The 21,076-nt window shown below is 36.6% G+C and overlaps 1 protein-coding gene and 1 long non-coding RNA gene across 4 annotated transcripts in view; both read left to right on the top strand.

The window, feature by feature from the left end:
* TAF2 (TATA-box binding protein associated factor 2) overlaps positions 1 to 6,821 on the top strand; it is an 80,781-nt gene extending 73,960 nt beyond the window's left edge. For all 3 annotated transcript variants that reach the window (XM_060127847.1, XM_060127846.1, XM_060127848.1), the window contains one exon: positions 6,251 to 6,821. In XM_060127847.1, the coding sequence (XP_059983830.1) occupies positions 6,251 to 6,513 (263 nt within the window). In that variant the 3' untranslated portion in view covers positions 6,514 to 6,821. The remainder of the gene's footprint in view (positions 1 to 6,250) is intronic.
* Positions 6,822 to 16,219: 9,398 nt separating this feature from the next.
* On the top strand, positions 16,220 to 19,779 carry LOC132508044 (uncharacterized). The gene is made up of 3 exons (XR_009536396.1): positions 16,220 to 17,355; positions 18,978 to 19,002; positions 19,121 to 19,779. It is a non-coding gene; the product is annotated as an uncharacterized LOC132508044 (long non-coding RNA).
* The last annotated feature ends 1,297 nt before the right edge of the window (positions 19,780 to 21,076 follow it).

Genomic DNA, 21,076 nt, shown 5'->3' with positions numbered 1-21,076 from the left:
AAGACTTTGATATTTTTCTTTAAATTATAATGATATAATTCTACACTTTACTTTTTTGATCTAAAGAAACTGAAGAACAGACTTCACACATTTCCTAATAGAAACTGCAGGTTTTGTGTTAAATTTAAATGTATACCTAGTGCGATAAATTTAATAGAATTAGTAGGTTACTCACTGTTACCAGCACTTTTATCAGATGGGCCCGAAAGCTTCCACCTTAGGTGTGTATTAAGTACCCCTTTCTGTTTGTTTTGCATTTGTTAAATTGACTGCAGCTAACCCTTATCCATAGTGAATTCAGTAGGTCTCTAGGAAAGATTTTATGTTAGATAGAACAACAAAACTGAACATGTTTTTTTCTTTCCCTATAACATGAAATAGGCAAATCATAATATTGTGAATTATTTTTATCTCCTTTTCTTGGTATATCTCCTATCTGCAATAGAGACATATATTTTGTGTCACTAAAAGTGCTTTCATTAGTTTTATTTTTAATTTTTTTAAAGTTTTGTTTTATATTGGAGTTTAGTTGATTTACGGTGTTAGTTTCAGGTGTACAGCAAAGCGGTTTAATTATAAAAGGGCTTTCATTAGCCTTAAAATGAGTGGCACCTAACCTTGGGTGGGCCTCAAGTTCCCAGGCATCTTGTAAACCCCTAAAATGATATGTGGGATTATGCATTGTGTCACAGGGATGGTAATGTATGCATTTTTCTCAATAGAGATTCTATAGTTGACCTCATTATGCTAGTGTGAAAGTAAGCTCGTATGTATCCCAAATCTTACTGTTATACAGGTCCACATGAGAGGGAAATTGTACTTTCTTATCACCTTGAATTAGACCTGGTAAAAATTATTCAGGAAAGAAATTAAACAAATAAAAAATATATATTGTCTATAATAAATGAAAACTTACGAGCTAACGGTTAGTGGTGATGCTAGGGTAACATTAGGTTTTATTAGATGTTCTGTTGTTAGAAACACTATTCTAATGAATATTTCTGTATATATTTCTTTGCACTTATGCATGAGCACATTTGTGGGATATGTTTCTAGAAATGAACTTTCTAATTTAAAAAATATGAGCATTTAACATTTTCACGAATAGTGCCAATTTGCCTTAACTTCTCCTTTTTAAAAAACACTTTTATTATAGAAAACTGTGAAGTAGTCAGACTAGTATAATGAACCCCCATGTATCCATTACTCAGATGCAGAAATGATCAATCAGCTCATGGCCAGCTTTGTTTTTTATCTATACCCTTTCCCATTTCCACCGTTCTGAATTATTTTGAAACAAATCCCACATATCATTTTATGCATAGGTAATTTTGTGTGTATCTCTAAAAGATAAGGACTTTAAAAAGTCATAACCACAATAATATTCTTGTACTTTAAAAAATAAATGACTTTTTCATATCATTAAATATACAGTCACTGTTTACATTTCAGTTGAATCATAAATGCCATTATTTTTATTTTAATTTTTAACAATTTATTTGTTTGGATCACTGTCCACATAGGGTCTACACATTGCAGTTGGCTGATATATCCTTTACATCTTTTAAAATTAAAAGTTTCCAGTCCATTGTTTTTTCCCCTTTACAGTGTTATAAACTCCAGGGTTTTGATCTGTAGTTTTCAAGTCTGTATTTTGCTAATTGTATACCTGTGGTGTAATTAACATGTTAGAGTCCTCTGTATTTCCTTTAAATTTGTAATTATATCTAGAAACTTAATTGGATTCAGGGTTATAGATGGTAATGTGTTCTTCCATCTGGAAGCATACAATGTCTGGTTGATTTTTTGTGAGGTTAGCCACTAAGGTGTTCAAGGCCTGGATCCATTAATTCATTAAGGGTTACAAGATGGTGATATTCTAATTCATCTTTCTGTTTTTATTTATAAGCTGATTATTTCTATAAAGCTAACTTGCCCCTCACCTGCTGTTAGCCATTGGTATAGATCATATAGCAAAAGAAAGATAAAGACTTGATTCTCTCTATGTATTTAATAATTTTCAAAATAATAATTTGGCTAGCATCCTCCAATGGTGATCAATTAATTCTAGTCCATTACAGAATATTATCAATTATCAGTTATCAATTACAGAATATTATCAATATTCAGATTTTCCCAGCTTCGATTGGTGAGAACTCTTGACTCTTGAGTTCTTGAGAAGGCTTTAAACTTCCTTTCTATTATTATACCAGATGTTTCAGGCTCATCTTGTAAATATTCTAGCCAGACCTGGAATCAGCCATTTGTCCTAGGAGTCCTGGTTTCTAACACCTTTATCCTTGGATCTAGCTAATCCATTGTCTTCTTAATAGACTTCATACAAATCAAGAGAAATGCAAGAATTCTAATCAGTATATCTTGAATGCAAAGTGTAAGATTGCTAGACAAGAGATTGAATTTACTTTTGAAGTGGCTATTAGTATTCCTTGGAAAAGAGTACACTCAGTTGTATACTTGGCAGTTGCCTCTACTGGGAAGTACAGTTTCTAGTATAATCGTTGGCTTTTCTGCAATCCAAGTAGGTGTTTAGGATTAGATGATGAAACTTCTCTCAGTGCAGAAAAGGACCTCAGACTCCCAGTAGTGCAGACAGCCAATTGGAAAGCTGCAAAGTCTCTTGATGTAGACTGACTAAATAATGAGATAGGAGTTAAAGGAATTTGTTTATGAAGCTCTATTACTCCTTCTTGTCACTTGGCTATACTCTGTTAGGTAGGGACCTATATTCCCATATTTATAGAATCGAGAATATATTTATATAGTTCATTTAAAATATAAATTAAAATTATATAGTGGCATATTTAACTTAACTATAAATCAGATATCTCTCAAATTTTTTCTTTTTCTGAAGAATATCTGGGCACCAATTATTGCAAAAGATAGAGTCCCCAAACTAGCTTATATATATAAGCTCTCTCTCTCTCTTTTTTTTTTTTTTTTTTTGCGGTACGTGGGCCTCTCACTGTTGTGGCCTCTCCCGTTGCGCAGCACAGACTCCGGACGCGCAGGCTCAGCGGCCATGGCTCACGGGCCCAGCCGCTCCGCGGCATGTTGGATCCTCCCGGACCGGGGCACGAACCCGTGTCCCCTGCAACGGCAGGCGGACTGTCAACCACTGCGCCACCAGAGAAGCCCCCCCCCCTTTTTTTTACATTACTGTTAGTGTTAGCTTTACCAAAAAATCATGAATATAAAAAATGTAATTTGGGGCTTTGCTGGTGGCACAGTGGTTGACAGTCCGCCTGCCGTTGCAGGGGACACGGGTTCGTGCCCCGGTCCGGGAGGATCCAACATGCCGCGGAGCGGCTGGGCCCGTGAGCCATGGCCGCTGAGCCTGCGCGTCCGGAGTCTGTGCTGCGCAACGGGAGAGGCCACAACAGTGAGAGGCCCACGTACCGCAAAAAAAAAAAAAAAAAAAGTAATTTTGCGGTAGTAAAATGTGAATAATTCTTGCGAACAGGAACTGTAACACATTAGCTTGTTCTAAAATATTGGAACAGTGCCCGACACAAAGAAGGTACAGTAGTCCATACCAGTTTAATGAATGGTCTATAATAGTTTCTCTACTTTATTCCTCTCCCTTCAAAATCAGTGACCTTCAGAATGCATTTAGTTTGACTAAGTTCACCTGACATCCTATTTAAAAAGAAACACAACAGTTGCATAATTCTGTTATATTCATTCATTCATTTAGCAAGTTTTGGGGAGGTGGAGGTATGAGGATGCTAGATGCTGTGCAATACACTGGGATACAGAGATGATGCCCTATCCTCAAGGAGCTATGAGTCTAATGAAAGAGACCCCAAGATAAAAAGATGTGCGACAGTGTGCACCATGCCATGTGCAGATGAGCAGAGTGGCTGCGGGCACAGACTCTGGAGTCCAGGCTCTTTGATTTCGTAGCTCAGATTTGCCAGTACCACCTTGGGCAAGTCACTTAATTTCTCTGTGTCTTAATTTCCTCGTCTGTATTATGTTGTGGGAACTAATTTTTTTGGGCAGTTTGGGGAAAACTTCCCTCAAAAATGACATTTAAGCTGTTTTAAATTAATAAGAACCTAAAATGTTTTTTTCTTTTCCTTTCTCCTCCTTTAGGTTACAGTTTAAACATAACTTCCTTGGAGAAGTTTGTCTTTGATTCCCACTGCCCCACTAATTTAAGTCTCCTGTTGTGCTCCTGTTTCACTCTGTGTTTTGTCTTTTTATTAATCGGGAGTACTTATTCAATTTCGTTCTTCTTTGCTACTTTGTAAGCTCCAGGAGAACTGAGATCTGTCCAGTTTATCCCTGTTTTTCCAGTTCTCATGTAGTTCCTGATATTTGTAAATGAATGTGCAAGTCAGAAAAGAAATAAGGGAAGGGCGTTCCAAGCATAGGAATAGCATTTACAAATACACAGAGTTACGAAAGGGCTAGTCTGGAATATATAGAAAGGAATAGTGGAAGATAAGATAAATTCAAGAGAGATTGTAAACTGTCCTTAAAATTAGTGGTGAAAGTGATTTTTAGAAAACTTCTATGGTGATGCTTGTTTTGGTAAAAACATGGCTTGGGGCCGGACTGGATCAAAATCAGCACTGAGAATTTACGTTTTAAAAAGGAAAAGAAACTACTGCATTAAAGTCCATTTTAGTGAAAAGCTTGGTTTTTTGACTACTCTGAATAAAGAATATATTTTTTTTCAGAAATTGCTGCACTGAAGTCTAAGGATTTTGTTCTGCCAGTAGAACTACCTGAGTTTTTAAACAAGTAATCATGATAGCTTTGTTTTTAGGAAGATAACTATGCAGCAGGGCCTCTGAACTTCAACACTGTTGACATTTTTGGCCATGAGAATTCTTTGCTCTAGGAGGCTGTCCTGTGTTTTGAATGTTTGGCAGCATCCCTAGCCTCTACGCACAGTCAGGCTAACACTTCCTCCCCCCATCCCACCCTAATCGTGACAACAAAAACGTCTCCAGACATTGTCAAACAACCCCTGGGGAGAAAAGTTGCCCCTGTTTGAGAACCGCTGCTGTGAAGCTATGTAAAGTGTGGATTCAAGTGTAAGACACTTCAGGCAAAGAAACCAGTTCATAGGAGACTAGTACTGTGATCCAAATGAGATGAGGTGGTCTGAATTAGTACAGTTGCAGGCGGGATAGAGAGGCAGATTAAAGAGATTCTTGTAAGTAAGAATAAACAAGATTTGGTAAGCAGCTAGATCTGGAAGGGAGGGCACCTGAGATGATTAAGTTTTTTTCTTACTTGGCTGCATGTAAAGCAGTGTCATTAACCTAGAGTAATACAGAGAGAGAATTCTCTGGGTATGGCCCAAGAATTGTAGGGTATGGAGGAAGCAAGAAATTCCCGTACACTAGAGTCTGAGAACTACTCACTATTATAGATTCCTAGGCTGATAGAACATTGGAAATGGAAAGAACCTTCAAAGACATTTGATCCATTTCTAGGTGAGATAAAATAACATGCTGAAGTTTTTGGTTTGACATTGCATCTAAGTTATATTTATACTATACTGTAGTCTACTAAGTGTGCAATAGTGTTGTGTCTAAAAAAATGTACATACCTCAGTTTAAAAATGCTAACCATCATCTGAACCTTCAGCAAGTCATAATCTTTTTGCTGGTGGAAGTATTTTGAAATATTGCAAAAATTACCAAAATGTGACAGAGTGACTAGAGGTGAGCAAATGCTGGTGGAAAAATGGTTCCAATAGATTTGCTCGAGGCAGGGTTGCCACAAACCTTCATTTGTAAAAAGCGCAGTATATGCAAAGTGCAATGAAACGAACTATGCCTGTAGTGCTAATCTCCCCCCCAGCCGAATACCATAGAGCAGAACTGTGGTTAAGGAGCTATGTTTTCATTGACCAATGTCAGTCTTAATCTCTAACACACACATCTAGTCATTGTCACTTCATAGTACTTTAAAATATTGAATATTAATTTTTAGAAGATGGTTGGATAACACACTGGTATATATCATAATCTGTATAGACTACAAGGAATTGAAATACTCACTTCCTGGTCACAATGCTGAAAACTTACCTTTGTGTAACTAATTGGATGTCTTACTTGGATACTTCTCCCATTCCTGATTTTTTTCATGGAAGTGATATAAACGCTTGGGAGTCCATTGTCTTTTCTGTACTGTCACCAACTCCCTCTTACTTTCATTTCACTTTCCTTGTTATTAACAGGAATTCATTTGGGTGTTTTTAATCTTGAAGGTAAAGAACAATCACCTTTGGAGATGAGTATGCATCCAGTTGCAGCAGCTCCGCTCTCAGTATTTACTAAAGAATCTACGTCCTCCAAACACAGCGACCACCATCACCACCATCACCATGAGCACAAGAAAAAGAAGAAGAAGCACAAACATAAGCATAAGCACAAGCATAAGCATGATAGCAAAGAAAAGGACAAGGAGCCTTTCACTTTTTCCAGCCCCGCCAGTGGCAGGTCTATTCGTTCTCCTTCTCTTTCAGACTGAGAAGGGGACAAAGGAGACCTTTTCCTCAGTGTTCAGAAGAATATATGTAACTAAAGCTTTGTCAGCTATAAAGAATGATAAAAGGAAAAAAAAATAGTTGCCTCCCATAGAGATTCAAGTTCTAAACATTTGATTTACATTATTTATACAATTGAAATCTAATTAGGAAAATGTGTTTTATAGTTCTGAATAAACCATTTCATCCTGTTTCCTCCTTAAAATACACACACACACACACACACACACACACACACACACACACACACACACACACACACACACACACACACACACACACACACAGCAAACCCTTTCATAAGGCCCTTATATCCACTGGCAGTCCCCATTCACATCATGATCTCCATGTGTACTGCCAAAGTCAATTATGTTTTAAAGCCTTTGATGGATGTTATGGAGCAAAGTTATGTTTTAAACAGAAGCTACAGCCAAATCTGTGGTAAAACCACTATTTCCAGTGAAATATTGTATAACACCATTTGGAACTACTGAAAGACAGAGGCTTTTCTATAGGAATCTTCTCTATTACATATTTTTTTGCGTGTTAACCATAGAAACTAAGCATCAGAATTCATAAGCAAGAATACATGATGTTTTCTTTTGCTCTAAAATACTGGAATTTTCAGAAGCAGCTTTAAAAAGAAATTTGAATCACTTTTTTGATAGCACATTTGGTGATTATGATGTTGGAATTTAACAGAACTATCAAATCCACAGTTCTCAAATCAGATGTTTAAATTTTAAGTTCCTTTTTTCACTAAGTATGAGTGAATACATTCATATGTAGAATATGTTTGCCAAATGTGGACAATTTAAATGCCCAATACATATTCTAAAATTATTTCTCTAAGTATGGTACCTTAAAAAGGTGTTTATATACTGTTTATTAACTTGGACACAGACAGTTTGGCTCTCATGTGAGTATAACAGAAGCATTTAAAAACATACGAAATGTTTTGCTTTCATACTTCAATAGTTTGTATGTTTGTGTGTTTTTATTTTTATTTCTAAATTTACCATGTGCTTTATTGTTTGTTTGTTTTAAAATGTTATTCATACCTGTTCTATTTTTATCATTTCCCTTATCATTAGAAAGTTGGACAAAATACTTCTTCCCAGAATAGATGTTTCAAAGGGATCCAGTAAAGTTGGACTTTTGAATATACTTGTTTAATAAATAACTTTTTAATTGATCATTCTGCCTTTGTATTTTCTTATATCTTTTGTTGCCTTTCTCTTTGTGTGTGTATGTAATACACCTGTTCACAAAGTTTGAGGAGAGCTTTGTGGATAAGCAGGATTTGAGCTGGCCCTGTTAGGAAGAGTGATTTCAGTAGGCAGATGGGGTAAAGTTCTCTCAGCAGAAGAAACAGTATTTTCAAAAGTATGGAGGAAAGCAAGGACATAGTCAGGAATTGTAAAGCAGTGCAGTTGGCCGAGAGTGTAAGTGCAAAGGGTGTGTGATCATACGTTGAAGAGCCTAAATGGCAGTTGTTTAAATATTCCCATTAACTGAGTGTTGGCCAACTGAAATTACTTCTGGAAAAAGGAATATTTTTTATTACAGTGTTTAGTGATACCATCTATAGAATTCTCAACTTTGAAAATAGTAAGGATAAATTTCAAAATAATTATGTATTGTCTGAAGACAGTGACGAATAATAGCTACCTACATAATTTAAGCACCTCTTGTATATCAAGCATTGTACTAGGAACTGTATGGTATGCATGGTATTTCTAAATTGGATATTTATATTGGATGTTTCTTACGAGGAACATTTTTTTATGGGGAGCTTTCAGTTATTTAAGTTGATGCATAGAAGTAAACAACGAAAAATATTCATATTTTTGTAGATAACTACACATAAGTAATACAAGCTCTAGTGTTAGTTTTCTCAGTCTCCTCCCCCAGAGGTAGTCACTGTTGCCAGTATTACATGTTTAGATCTAGTCTATACATATATCTATACAGTGTATGCATTTTTTTAACAAATGATACTTGCAGAAATTTTTTATTTTTGTATAGTTTTATGTAGTTTTTTTAATAGTCATTTCTGACTACCACATTTTGTGTCATACCAACAAAGGTTTTTCTTATTCCATGATTGTAAAATAATTCTGCCATTTTTTTTCTATTGGTTTTAAAGTTTTATGTTTCAGATTTATATCCTTTATCTAACTAGAATCCATCTGGAATTTATTTTGATAGAAGATAGGAGGTAAGGATCCAACGTTTTTTTTTCCTTCCAAGATGCTACCTAATGTGTTTAAAACTCCATCTTTTCTCTCTTGACTGCAAGTGTTCTATACTAAATTCCCTTATATATTTGGGTTCATTTCTGGACTTGGTCGTCAGTTTCATGGATCTGCCTACTCATCTGCCAGCACCACACTGTTTAGATTATTTTAGCACTGTGGTATGTTTTGATATGGTAGAGCTAGTTTCTCCTCGTTACTTTTCTCTTACAGAACTTTTTGACTATTCTTGTGGGTTATATTCTTTTTCTGGCACACTTATTCATATACAGTAGAACTTATTCTTTGTGATGTACATTCCTCTGGATTTTGGCAAATTCTTGAACTTGTGTATCCAACCAGCACAGTCCATCACTCCAAAACTCCCTCATGTTGCTCTTTTGTAGTCAACTCCCCCAACACCCAACCCCTGGCTTCCACTAATTGATTTTCCACTCCTGTTATTTTGCCATTTTTTGTGGATTTATCTTTCTATATTAATATTAGAATCAATCTTTCTAGCCTTTCCCTGAAATTGTATCTGTAGGTTGATATTGGCTGTGTGTTAAGTCAGGAGTTAACTTAGAATTAATATCTTGGTGTTGATTATTCTTATTAGGGATGTCAGTATAACTATTAATATAATATTTCTTTTTAGTTTTATAAAGTAGCTTATTTTTTTTTCATTTAGTATTCTATAAATGATGTCTTTTCATTATAAGGTTATATAGTCCTTTATGCTAATTTTGTGCTTTTGTTACTGTATTCATCAATTCCAGAGAAACGTAATATATATTTGTTAAAAAGTATTGACTCAGATGATTATGGAGGCTGAGAAGTTCTACAATCTGTTACCTGCAAGCTAGAGACCCAGGAAAGCTAGTGGTGTAGTCCAAAGGCCTGAGAGCAACAGAGTCCGCAGTGTAGAGTCCAGTCCAGTCTGAAGGCCTAAGAACCAAGACTGCGAGGGCAGAGGAAGATCAGTGTCCCAGCCTTCATACAGTCAGGCAGAGAGGGGATTTAACCCTCCTCCACCTTTTTGTTCTGTTCAGGCCCTCAGCGATTGGACGATTGCTCACCCACGTCGGGAAGGGCCTTCTGCTTTACTTAGTCCAGCAATTCAAATGCTAATCTCTTCCTGAAACACCCTCCAGACACAACCAGAAATGATGTTTAACCAGCTATTCCCACATCTCTTGACCTAGTCAAGTTGACATGTAAAATTAACCATCACAGCCAGGTTACTAAATTCTCAATATTTTAAATGCGTTTCTTGGGGTTTACTTGAAAATAATCACATCTATAAATGATGGGTAATTTTTATTTATTTATTTATTTTTTACGGTACACGGGCCTCTCACTGTTGTGGCCTCTCCCGTTGCAGAGCACAGGCTCCGGATGCACAGGCTCAGCGGCCATGGCTCACGGGCCCAGCCACTCCGCGGCATGTGGGATCTTCCCGGACCAGGGCACGAACCCGTGTCCCCTGCCTCGGCAGGCGGACTCTCAACCACTGCGCCACCAGGGAAGCCGAAATGATGGGTAATTTTATTACCTCTTTTCTAAGGTTTGTGCATTTCATTTTCCGATTTCTTCTTTTGTCTGACTTCTTTTTCTTGCTAAGTTTGCCTGAGAGCTTCAGGGATAGGCATCTTTCCTCAACATCTTCACTCTGCATTTGATAGCCCTTCCTCATGTGTTGTGGGTTTGCATTTCTAATTTCTTAGAAGTCGAAGTTTACAATTTTTGTTTCATGTTCTTACTTCTTTTGGATGATTCTTAAGGAGGAAATGGAAAAGCTACTTTACTACACAAGCCTTGTAAACTCCTTAAAAAGACATTTTGATAAAAATTATTGAAATCCTTGTCTGGTAAATAGCTGGAAAGCTTCTTAGTTTTCCCATCCTCTTCTCCTGACTCATTTCTTCTGTTTCCAACTTACTGTAAATAAATGCAACTCTTCATGTCAAATGTGCTCCAGCCCAAGCCCCAAGCGCTTGAGGACTGGACTGGACTTACTGACTCACTTCTAAAGAATAGAGTATGGAAAGGGGACAATAGTAGCTTTACAGCAAAGAAAGGTGTTAGGACACTGCCTTAACCAAGTGATCATGGTAAACATCACCAGTGTTAAGTCATGTCCACATCATGTTCTGATGTGATGAGAAGGGTACCTCTATAGCTATACTTCTCTGTGAGTATAAAAGCCCACAATCCTAGTCTACCCAGTCTAATCGTGAGGGAAAAAAATCAGACAAACCCAAACTGAGGGACACACAACAAAATACCTGATTATTGTTCCTCAAAACGATTGGAGTTCTGAAAAACAATTATGTGAGAGACTGTCAAAGATCAGAGAAGACTAAGGAGGTATGACAAGAGTATAATGGGTTTTCCTGGATTGGATCCTGCAACAGAAAAAGGACATTAGTGAAAAAGCTAGTGAAATCTAAATACATTCTGGAGTTTTGTTAATGTACCAATGATGATTTCTTAGCTTTGACCAATATTTGGTGGTAAGTAGGATGCTAACAATAGGGGTAACCGGGTGAAGGATAGATAGGAATACTTGCTAAGAGGGAAAATTTACTAATGCAGTTGTAATCCTTCTAAGCTATGAGTGTATTTTGATCATTTCTGTAACCTTATTTACTTCATGAAGAGATATAAAAATTCGTTTTCCTCACCTCATGATTTTAGAAGAAAATGTATGTACTTAATGGAGGAATATTTGAAGAGAGGTCAAAGGATAAAGACCCGAGGGTTGAAAATTGTGAAACTTAGGAGGAGAAATATTAAAAAAAATAATTTTTTCTAACGAAGAGAAGAAAAGGCTGAGGAGCTTTAAAAAAAAAAAGAATTTTAAAGTTTCCAATTAAGATGCTGTAAGAAAATGAGGACTTTCTGATTCTGAGTCTCAGTTCCAAGAATTCTTATAGTAAAGAAACATGTTTAACACAACATTTTCCCAAACTTACTGGACTGTGGACCTTTTTCCTGTTAGAATTTTGGAAAATTCTATTCCATAGGTATGATTTTCAGTGTTACCCTGATATTTATACTGTGTTGACTATTTTATCACCAAAATAGGGATTTCTCAACCAACTATTCTAGAAAATTTATTGTCATTGAATAATCAGGCTTTACTTAAAAATATCCTTACTGTTTAATAAAACAAAACCTAATTATTGAGTTCCTTCTTTGTTTATCACACTGGTGGAGTACTGTGACTTTTAAAGTTTCTTGGCAAACAGTGGTCTATATTTTTTATTTTATTTTTTATTAAAAAATTTTTATTGAAGTATAGTTGATTTACAATATTGTATAAATTTCAGGTGTACACAGCACAGCAATTCAGTTATACATATATATAAGTATATATTTTTTCAGATTCTTTGCCCTTACAGGTTGTTACAAAATATTGAGTATAGGTCCTGTGCTCTATAGTAGGTCCTTGTTGGTTACCTATTTTATACATAGTAGTGTGTATATGTTAAGCCCAGCCTTCTAATTTATTTCCCACCCCCCTTTCCTCTTTGGTAACCATAAGTTTGTTTTCTGTGTCTGTGAGTCTCTTTCTGGAAATAAGTTCATTTGTGTCTTTTTTTTTTTACATTCCACATAACGATATGATATTTGTCTTTCTCTGTCTGGCTCACTTTACTTAGTATGATAATCTCTAGGTCCATCCATGTTGCTGCAAATGGCATTATTTCATTCTTATTTTTTAAATTTTTTAACTTAATAATTATCTATGTCACTTAAGCACAATAATTGAATGACTATACACACCACATTTATTTATTTTTTTGCTAAAATAAATGTATTTCCTCTGGTTTAGCCCAGTGATCTCCAAATATTTTTGTTATTCACTCCATTAGTTTAAAAAGAAATTAAGTGCATATATCAGATGTATGTACATTTGTTCATAAGTATGTAGTAATGCATAACAGTTCAGTCTGGGTGGTGGTTTTTTTTTTTAATCCATGCTGACAAGCTTTGTCTTTTCAATAGTGTATTCATATCATTCACATTTAAAGTAATTATATAGTTTATAGCTGTATTAATATCTACCATATTCATTATAAAAAGTATACAAGAAAGCATCAGATAAAGATGAAATAAATTTTGTGTATATGTCCTGCAATTTGTGATAGCCTTGTACTAACTACTTAATATCTCAAAGCCCAGTATAAACTTTGTTCAAGTTTCATTAGTAACATGTATTTGTCCCTCCATCTTTCAAATTAATAATTTATTTTTTTCTTCTCTGATTTGATTAGGAGATAATAAAAAACTTTCTATGTACTATGCACTAGTCTAAGTACTTTTTATGCATTAACTAATTTAATCTTAACAACAACCATATGAGATAGGCGTTGTGATTATGATCAAGAAATTGAGGCGTAGAAACGTTAAGCCAAAAGTCACACCTTGTAAGGGAAAGCATTTGGACTCAAACCTAAGAGTTGTTAGTAGCCACTAGCCACATGTGGCTATTTAAATTTAAATTATATTTGAAAAATAAAAATGTAGTTCCTCAGTTGCACTAGCTGCATTTCAACTGTTCAATAACCATATGTTAGTGACTACCATGTTGGACAGCGCCCATCAAGAGCATTTCCATCATCGCAGTAAGTTGTATTGGACAGCACTGACTTACACGATCGGTCACCATGTTTCTATCTTGCAGCGTGGCTTTGGAAGAGCTCATGCTATGAAACAAGCATGGGCGTAGCTCTTTTTCAGTTGTTTGTCTGTGCTTATATGATTGGTATTGTCTTCAATCCAGTGTGTTTTTTTGTAGGAATCTTTGCAAGACAGTTGTCTACTTTGTTGTGTTTGGTTTAGTTAAACCTAGAGGATATAACCCATAAGTCCATTTAACTGGGCACATATAAACTGCAATATGTCAGAATACAGGAACAAGCGAGGATACCACTGTCCCCAACCCCTTGCTGTTGTGAAATACCTCACATACTGTCTGACACAGGATTCAAGTGAGAATCTCAATGTCATTTGTATGTAGATAGATCCATATAAGCAGATGTTCTAAACAGTCTTCTTAGATCTCTTGCATGCTCCTTGTAGTACATAGGCACCCTACTTGTAAGGTCCCTACTGTAGATCTTTGACCTTACACTTTTGACCTGTTTATCCTTCTTCTTCAGTGCCTCGCTTTTTAAATCATTGTTCCTCTGGCCTGTGCTTTGCAAAAGAATAAGCAAACCTTAGGGCTTGAGACCAGCAGGATTTGCTCAGCAGGGGAACTGAAATCTTAACAGGACACAGATGTTTACTATGTGGGATACAGGGCCAGAAGGAGACAATAAATAAAAGGATAAAAATAAGAGTTCTTCAAAGTTGCTTTCTTTGATTCTTTTAAGAAAAATTGTGGTTGCTTCTTTGGCAAGATAAAAATCCTTTCTTCTTAACATTTCTTGCAAACACATTTTCTTCTTTTAGCACCACTCTTTTTTTTTTTTTTTGGTGGATAATTTTTTTTGAACTTCTTTTTAATTGAAGTATAGTTAATGTACAATATTTTATGTTACAGGTGTACAATATAGTGATTCACAATTTTTAAAAGTTATACTCCATTTATAGTTATTATAGAATATTGGCTATTTTCCCTGTGTTGTACAATTTATCCTTGTAACTTTTATACATAATGGTTTGTACCTCTTAATCCCCTACCTCTATGTTGCCTCTCCCCTCTTCCCTCTATCTGCTGATAATGACTAATTTGTTCTCTATGTCTGAGTCTTGTTTCTTTCTTTGTATTAAACTTAGTGTCACATTTTCTGTTTATTTACCATTTCACTAGAAATTCCTCCATGCAATCATAAAAGAAATATGACATTTTAATTGAATTTATTTCACAATTGATAGGGCCTGATATTTGTTTTTTTAATGTGTATGAGACAATAAAATTGGGATTAATGTAATTCCTTTGCCAATACTTTTTTTTTTGGCTGTGTTGGGTCTTCGTTGCTGCCCGCAGGCTTTCTCTAGTTGCGACGAGCGGGGGCTACTCTTCGTTGCGGTGCGCGGGCTTCTCATTGCAGTGGCTTCTCTTGTTGCGGCACACGGGCTCTAGGTGTGCGGCTTCAGTAGTTGCAGCATGCGGGCTCAGTAGTTGAGCTTTGCCAATACTTGTCAAACAGTTGTCTGTGTAGTGTTTTAAAGTGAAAGGTGACATGAAACTAGTAGACTTCATTATCTCTTGAGAATACACTGTGCTTCTCAATGGGAGCACGATTAGGCAGCTGGGGTATTTTGTGAAGGACTGTCCCACATGTTACTGGACATTTAACACTCTGGTCCCAGCCCGATAACAGGCCCAGTCATTGCAACAGTCAGAACTTTCTTACCTATCTTCAAATGCCTCCCCTGGAGTGGGTACTGCTCGGGTTGTGGACTGTCTGGCTATCAGTATTTTCTCCAGACTCTCATTACTGTCTCTCAGCTTAAGGGAGAGAATATTATGAAAAATCTCTAGTTAAAATTGAATAAAAATTTCCATTCATAAAAAACAAAACAAAACAAAGCCTTATAATTTCTAACAATAGCTCTTACTCATTAAGCATCTACCATGAGCCTGGCACTGTGCTACATACCTTATGTGCATCTTCTTGTTTCATACTCATTGTAACATGTGACATGAGCGGCAGTATTCTCATTTTACAGATGGATGAGGAAACCATTATCAAATGCATAATATGTGATTAAAATTTATCATCCAATATTTGTTAAGTACATTCTACGTACTAAGCACTGAGATAAATTCATGAACAATATAGACATATTTTGCCCTCAATTAACTTGCCCTGAGTTTACACAGCTCAATAAGAAGCATGAAGATTTTAACCCAGATCTGTCATTTCTAAAACTGTCTCCTATTTCTACCACTACCTCTACCCCAATTGTCTTCCTGAAGAAGAATTTAGTCAGCCAGAGTCATTGTAACTGATGAACTGTAAATCTATGTAGGTGACAAACAGCATTCGGCAGTAAGCTTTCCGTTCTTTCTCCTCCTTAGGGTTGCTGGGGTCCATGTGAACAGCCCTCTTGAGGGTAGTGCAGTGTACAGCCTGCACGGCTGTAAATGAGCAAGAGACATCTCTGCCTGGGATACTTTCCCCTTTCCTATACAATGCTTTCCTGACTAAGGAAGTTGTACCTTGTATTGAGACTCCACTAAAATACCTCCTCTGACCCATAGGTTTTTCATGTTCTAATCAACCAACCTGCCTCTCTCCCTCCCTTCCATCCGTCCTTCCTTCCTTCCTTTCACTCATGCATACGAGTATTTTTGAATGCCCACTACACTGTGATCATAGTGTCAATAAGATAGACAGTCCTATCCTCAAAGATCACACCTCTCAGAACTAGTCTTTCCACTCCCACCTTTCTCATCGTGTGTATAACTCATATAGTGCTGCATAGTTTATTAGGTACTAGTGTGCCCTTCAGTACTTTACTATGATGGCATTTGTTTGGAACATTGATTAGAGTAACACTGATGGGCATTCACTTAAGTGACTTTCTTATTTTGATTGGCATGATAGCTGCAAGTTTGTATGCCAGTGTATAGGCTAATGTGCAGGGTTTGGTACAAAGGAAAATTGCATAAAATATATTATTTCATTTTCTTACTTTCAAACATTGAGGAGTAGACTCTTTGTTTTTTCAGCTAGTTGCCTATATCAGATGTTCTATGTAACATGCACATATTAGTTATTATGCATATAGTAGAGAGAGAGAGAGGAAAGGACTCGGCAAACGGGATGGGTCAGAAAGGTTAAAAATTTTTTTTAATTTCTCAAGATAAACTTTTACCCCTAAAACATGTTCCTTGGCTATGTGAAGTCCTTCCCATTTGATTATGAGTCACTGAGGGTAGAGGTCATGTCACTATCCTGTTTATGATGCTTATTCTCCCTTAACCATCTAGTATCACTGCAAGTCACTGTTGGAACTTCACATGGGCTCAGATTGTATTGAATTGACTATGAGAGCAGAAGGTGATTTCATCACCTTCTGAATAATATTGTGGAGAGATCATGACATGGTTCTGGAAAACAGGAAACCTGGATTCTATGTCCCAACTGGAATATCTAGTGTTATGCCCTCAAATATATCACCCAACCTCACTGGGGCCAGTTTTCTTGAAAAATGAGAAGACTGGATAAGATTGGCTCAAAGTTTCCAAAATCCTGTGATTATTCTGTTACCACTCTACAGTAAATGCGTAGGGAAATTTACACATTGGGTAAGAAATCTAGGTTGTAGAGTCCTTATTTCCATTTTTAAATATAGGTAGCCTTGATGGGTTTTATTTGAACTTTCTAAAAAGGACTTATATTTCCACTTCAGACTGTCTGCAAATGCTAGGAGCATATGCCTAAGACATTTTGTAGTTAGATACGTGAACATGAAAGTTTTCAAATGACTGTAAACTATTTTTTCTTGTCTTTTTGGAGAGACTGATCTTTTTCCCAAGACCAGCTCCCAGTGATGCTCATCAGCTGCTATGATTCGTTTTTAGAACTTTTACAGACTTCACAGTCATCAAACCCACACCAAGTCAGTAGGTATCATTGAATGCCTGCTGAGTGAGAGATTCCATGGAGAATATAAAGCCCCTGCCTTCAAGGTGGCTAGGTTCTAGTAGTAGAGTTAAAATCAATACATAAGTAGCAGTAATAGGAACTTGAACCTGGAGTCTAAGCTTCAACTATTGAGATATAGATAGACCTTCCTCGATTTGTTATGGGCTATATCCCAATAAACCCATCATTAAGTTGAAAATATTGTAGATAGAAAATGAATTTAACCTACTAAACATCATAGCCCAGCCTACCTTAAACATGCTCAGAACACTTACATTAGCCCACCATTGGGCAAAATCATCTTAACACGAGCCTATTTTATAATAAAGTATTGAAGAGCTCATATAATTTATTAAATACTGAACTGAAAGTGAAAAACAGAATGTTTGGGTCCAGAATGGTTGTAAATATATGGGTTCTTTACCCTCGTGGTCACATGGCTGAGCTGGGGCTCCCTACTCCTGCCCAGTATCACAAGAGTATCATACTGCATATCACTAGCCCGAGAAAAGGTCAAAATTCAAAAATCGAAGTACGATTTCTACTGACCACATATGACTTGTGCACCATAATAAAGTCAAAAAATCATAGAGTGAACCATTGAAAGTTGGGGACCTTCATTCAGTACTTTAAGGCAGGCCATGAAGGGAGTAGGGGAAACCTTGCCAAGTTCTCTTCTCCAATTACAGATATGCTCTAAAAACTCCTGGTGAAGATTTTTAATTGCATACTTTCTAAAATCCTTGGGCCCTGCCTGTAATTCTATACCAGAGAGCCCTCTTACCCTTGAAATCCAGTGTCTAGGAAGTCTATCCAGGACTGAGAGAACAATGCCAGGACAGATCCTATGACTCTTCACTGTTAATCTGTGCATATCAAGTAAAAAAAAATAGGATGAGGGAGTGAAATTTTAATAAAACTCATTCCTTTTACTTGGAGGATAAGTATGTCCATCCTAGTTGTTTGTGTTAAAAAGTCCTTTTCTGAAATGATGACAGTGGTAGGTGGTTTGTTTGGTTGGCTGGTAGATTGTTATGATTGTCGTTTTAATGTTCCTACTTGGCAAGGTCAAAGTTGATAATCCTTGAATTCCCCAAGTGTAGTAACCACTGCTGTCAGTGCTATGCAGACTTAGCTTATGTCTCCATGGAACTTATCTTCTGCTCTTTCACCCTATCTGAGGAAGTAAAGCCAGTAATACTCTGCTCATTTTATGGTTGAACAAACAGAGTTGGAACCATGTGTTCTACATTTTCTATTAATGTAATACAGGCTTGTCCTGGCATTGATTAAAAATCTGCTCTCCAGACACCTCTGTACATAGTCATTATATGCATAGAGTTATATATGAGGTCACCAGACCTCACATGTCCCTTACACCTTGCAAATATGGGACCAAGTCCTTTCATGCGGTAGGGAGGCATCATTCTCTAAATATTGTGGTTTTAATTAGTAATGGTAAGGGTTTTTTTTTAACTGAAAAATGGAGATGTCTATTTTCCTGGCGAAAACTTCTAACATCTTTTGAATGTCTTGCTTTGAGGGGACACTTCACACATCAGGTTTTCATTCTCATGCAGTTGTTTTCCATTCCAGGAGGAGCCAACTATTATCCTAAAAGGTCAGTATTTGGTTTCCATGCTTAATCAAGCAATCGAGCTTCATGACAGTTTTTCTATTAAATACAGAGGGTTTTTTTTTGTTGTTGTTAAAACAGATGTCCTTCTGTTGCATCTTAGGTGATTGCCTGGTGTTTCAGAAGACTTAACGCAAGAGCTGGCTACTTCTTCACTTCTTTTTCCAATTATTCCTGCAGGGGCTCTAGCTGAGGCGTGCCTTCGCATGTCTATGAGGGGGGAAAAATGTGAATCTTAAGTAGAGTACAAAAAGTAATTCAGGAGCAATGGAACCGGTTAAAGACCTCTACCCAGTTGTCCTAATGACTCTTTACATTGTTACTGCTTAGGCTTTGGAGTCCACAAGGCTGCCTTTGAATCTTGGCCTCTGTGATGTAAAACACTGGTTAGGTGCTCACCCAGTCGTATTCGTTCCGTCCTCTTGCTTACAGAACCTTAATTTTGTGTGCGTGAAAATGTGTCTCCTACTTATTTTCCTTTCAAGCTTCACTTCAGCTCAAGGGGCCGTATATGACAGAACCCTGGCCATCTGCTTGGGTTCTGTCACAGCTTTCCTGATAAAAAGAGGACGCTTATGGCTCATACCCTCTTCTGCTCTCTTTCTGCCTTAAACATTGACATGATGTCTGGAACTGCAGCAGCTATCATGTGCTTCTGCAGAAAAGGCTGAAAGAGTCACAGATACCAGCCCCCTGACATTGTTGAAAAGCTAATCCAACATCTGCATTCACCATATTCCAGATTGTCAATTATGTAGAAGAATAAACCGTTATTTGTTTAAGCCATGATATTCATATCCTTTGCTTGAAGTTGAATACATTCCTAACTGCTACAGGAAGTACCATTCTTATCTCAGAGGAAACTGAGGCCCAGATATGTTGAATAATTTGTCTGCTTTACGTAGCTAGTCATTGATGGAACTGGAATTCAGACCCCACAAGGCTGAATTTAGAGCCTGAGCTCTTAACCACTTACCTTATGGTTTGCGGAGGAATGAAATGAAATTACTTATATAAAGCATTTTAGCTTAGCATGGTGCCCAGCTTGTAGTACATGCTCATTAAAGTGTTGTGCCCAGCTTGTAGTACATGCTCATTAAAGTGTTAAGACCTTTCCCCAAACCATAGCTCCTTGTTAACGCTTAACAACATAATCCTCAGGTTTAGATTTTGATGAAGTTATTTTCCATTCAGAGAGGAGTCAGCTTTTATCCTGCAAGGTCAGTATTTTGTTTCTGTGCTTAACTGAACAATCTAGTTTCATGACTATAGTAGATGCTCAGTAAGTTTGTTGAATGAGTGAATGAATAATTCTCTTTAAGAAAATTCTCAAGTACCACGCTTAGGAGGTTACTGTATACATTTTTGGTATCAGTATAGTACAAAAGTTCAGTAAAAGTTCTAGAAACTAGTCTGTCTCGGTTCAAATCCAGCCTCCACCACTGACTGATGAGCTGTGTGACCTTAGGTAAATCACTTAATCTCTCTGTGCCTTAGTTGCTTTATCTGTAAGAAAGGGATAATAATAATCCAAATTGCCTCATAGTAATGTTGTTAGAATTAATTGAAATAATACAATTAAAACAATTTTTGTAAAGCCCTGGTATATGCACTGAACAGATGTTAGCTTTTACAACTATTAATTATTTTTATTAATCTATATGTGCCCTGCCAAAAGTGGCTCCAATTAATTAAGCCATGTTGAAAACAAGATTCTCCTGTAGTAGATGCAGAAATTTAAGTGTGGATTCATGGTGACTTACCCACATTCAAATATAATAGGATCAGAATAAAAACTTGGGAGTCTTAGCTTGGTAGCCAGTTCCTACATGCTTGCTTTCTTTTGTAAAATATAAATTCACTTTAAGTCTTGGTATTTGCCTTTTAACACTACAAAGAAAAAAAAAAGTGTACTCTTAACTTGACAAATTATAAAATGTCATTCCCACTTGGTTCCCTCTCCCCATTTCTGTTTTCAGATGTGCATATAAATTTATTTGAGAGGAGTCAAGTCAACTTGATCAGGAAAAACTAGCATCTACCTTACTAGCAATTATCA

This window comes from Lagenorhynchus albirostris, chromosome 17 (genome assembly GCF_949774975.1).
Source record: "Lagenorhynchus albirostris chromosome 17, mLagAlb1.1, whole genome shotgun sequence".
NCBI lineage: Eukaryota > Metazoa > Chordata > Mammalia > Artiodactyla > Delphinidae > Lagenorhynchus > Lagenorhynchus albirostris.
The sequence above is the reverse complement of the archived record's forward strand: the minus strand, read 5'-3'. Positions and strand labels throughout refer to the sequence as shown.